At 44.1% G+C, this 2,456-nt stretch overlaps 1 protein-coding gene across 1 annotated transcript in view; it reads left to right on the top strand.

Moving 5' to 3' along the window:
* The window catches only part of iqsec1b (IQ motif and Sec7 domain ArfGEF 1b), a gene marked incomplete in the record, with an annotated part of 59,963 nt that overhangs the window by 54,981 nt on the left and 2,526 nt on the right, over positions 1-2,456 (top strand). Inside the window, 1 exon segment of the mRNA XM_035662720.1 lies at positions 2,143-2,456. Within this exon segment, the coding sequence (XP_035518613.1) occupies positions 2,143-2,456 (314 nt within the window).

A 2,456-nucleotide genomic window follows, 5' to 3' on the forward strand; every position in this document is an offset into this window, starting at 1 on the left:
AAGAAACAGGTAGAGGCCTGGCCCGAAAGCCATTTAACTCCAGCTGAGGGTGTAACATCGTTAAAAAGCAGTTTAAACGACAAACCATTATGACTTCTAAGGAGTGGGCACCGAGGGAGAATAATTGGCAAACTCATTTTTGGTTTGAGCGCGATATCCTAGCTGCCACTTAAAGTTTGTTGCTTTATAGGCTTATTGGCTATAACATATTAGCATAGAATTATGGAGAGTTAAAAGACCACTTAAATGGAAGGCAAAAGATATACATTGTATCTCATCGCCTATGCTGATGACAGCTTTGCCAGCTCAAGTCTTAATATTAAAGTGCTTTTATATAGACAATTTGTTTTCTATCAGCAAACATCACACATAACACGCACCACCACACGCAAACAGCACTACACTCCCAAGTTTGTTGATCGTACACATTACACCCTATAAATCACGCACCACCTGATGTCAGCCCCCTGAGATCTAGCACACAAATATATGACTAAAACGTGCAGATGCTAGTGAAAAACTTACCATTGTAAATTTGAAAACTTACATGAATTTGATAAAAACGTAGTCATTTACACACTCACACGAATAATATTATAACTACTCTCAATCCGACAGAAAGGCAAATATAAACTCCACAAAATACTTTTGTTAGTCTCTTCCCACGATCTTGATCATACAAAGCGAGCCTAGACTATGGTTTTGCCGACACGGCGAAACATATATCTCTGAATTTCACCCAGTATTGTATGTAACAACCTACTTTTAGCACCAGCTGGCAAAGTGATGGCAGCAATATTCGGACCCTACAAAGGTACATCACCCCTCGTTTACACTGACATGCTCCAAATTTTTATCTAGGTTGGCGTCTTCAATTAAGGAGAGGATTTTACAGAGATAGTTTCTAACCATGGAAAGCTGGTTTCCACCAGATACATCCCGTAATCAAGAAGGCTGTCATGTTTACCTCGCATATCATCTGTAAAATGAAACTCACCATTAGTCTTTCCAGATGTGTCCATACAGTCACCACCTTCTGGTTTGTGGGGCCGAAAATAAATCCTTAATTCACCGACGTATGATGGATACCGACACAGCCAGACCGGAGAAGTAAGTCAAAGCACACAGAGAGGCTGAGATAACAACACAGGCAAAGGGATGAATCATTCTCTGCACAGGACACCGTGACTCTGTTTGCTGCTCTCATATTGTTTTAAATCTCGTATATATAACCATGTAGTAACAATTTATGAAAACACATGAGCACATCATACTGGAAGTCATTGCTGATTAGTTTAGTTTGCATGTTATGCATGGCTCTGAAAGATCTGCTTCATTTCTTTAATGTAAGCCTTTGTTTTGACTGTTCTGTATTCATCTTGTTATTCTGTTACTGTGGGCCCTTTATGAAAAAAATCCTATAATTCATATGAAGTTTTCTTTTGTTTGTTTGTCCTGCTGAGTGGGAATTTAAAAACATCAAAAGACATCAGTTAACTCAGTAGTGCACTTACAGTGAACCTGAACTTGACAGTTGAAAGCAATACTGCATAATAATGTGTGTACTGTATACAGGCTGCAGCTTCAGATTACTCTAGAAAGGCTCTGAAATGGGGGGGCACATGAAAATTAGAGAGGGTATTAAAGAGGGTACTGTAACCTTGGAAACCAGATATAATAGTGACAGGAGCTCTGAACAGCATCAGCAGTCAAAGAGAGAGAGTCTGAAGACTTAGAAGTTCGTCTGCTCATGATAGCGCAGATACCACCGGCTCTAACGCGCTCAGCAAACTGAGCCCCCGAACCATTTAGAGAGAGTTGACCGTGAGATATGCTAGCATGGGTAGACAAACAAAAAGCAGTGAACCGGAAAAGGAAATGGTGTAGCTTTTCCACAAGTCAACACAGGCAATCGTGAGATTTAAGATTAGCTGTAGCTGCTCATGCAGTCGGTGCTGCTAATTCCACCAGCCTGTGCACCCTGCACAAGCCCAGTTTGTCTTTCCACAAAGAAGTGTTTTGAACCTTAAAAAAAGAAGATGAAATTTGAATCCGCAGCAAGTATACCTTCACTTTTTTGCCGTTTCCCACAAGGGACTTTCTGCTGTGTGTGCTGTGATCTGACCGTCCTCTCTCTTGCAGGGGTCCATCATTAGCAGTCCTCACATGCGGCGGAGAACCCCCCCCAGCCGAGACTGCCCATCCCGTCACAGCGGCCAGTCCCTGCCCAACTCCTCTTCACTGCTCGGATCTCTGTTTGGCACCAGGCGGGTGAAGTCCCCCAGCCCCACCCCGCAGGCCCTGCACCCCACCCTCATCTCCCACACCCCTCACCCGGCCAACCTGCACCACACGGCCCGGGTGGAGACAGACACGCCAGGCTCCATGCACCACGCCCAGTTCTGCCACGTGACCCAGAACCCCCCGCCTTACCACCACCACCACCACTACCACCC

The sequence above is a fragment of the Morone saxatilis genome, unplaced genomic scaffold, assembly GCF_004916995.1.
Source record: "Morone saxatilis isolate NCDOM2014 unplaced genomic scaffold, NCSU_SB_2.0 Contig18, whole genome shotgun sequence".
Classification (NCBI taxonomy): Eukaryota; Metazoa; Chordata; class Actinopteri; family Moronidae; genus Morone; species Morone saxatilis.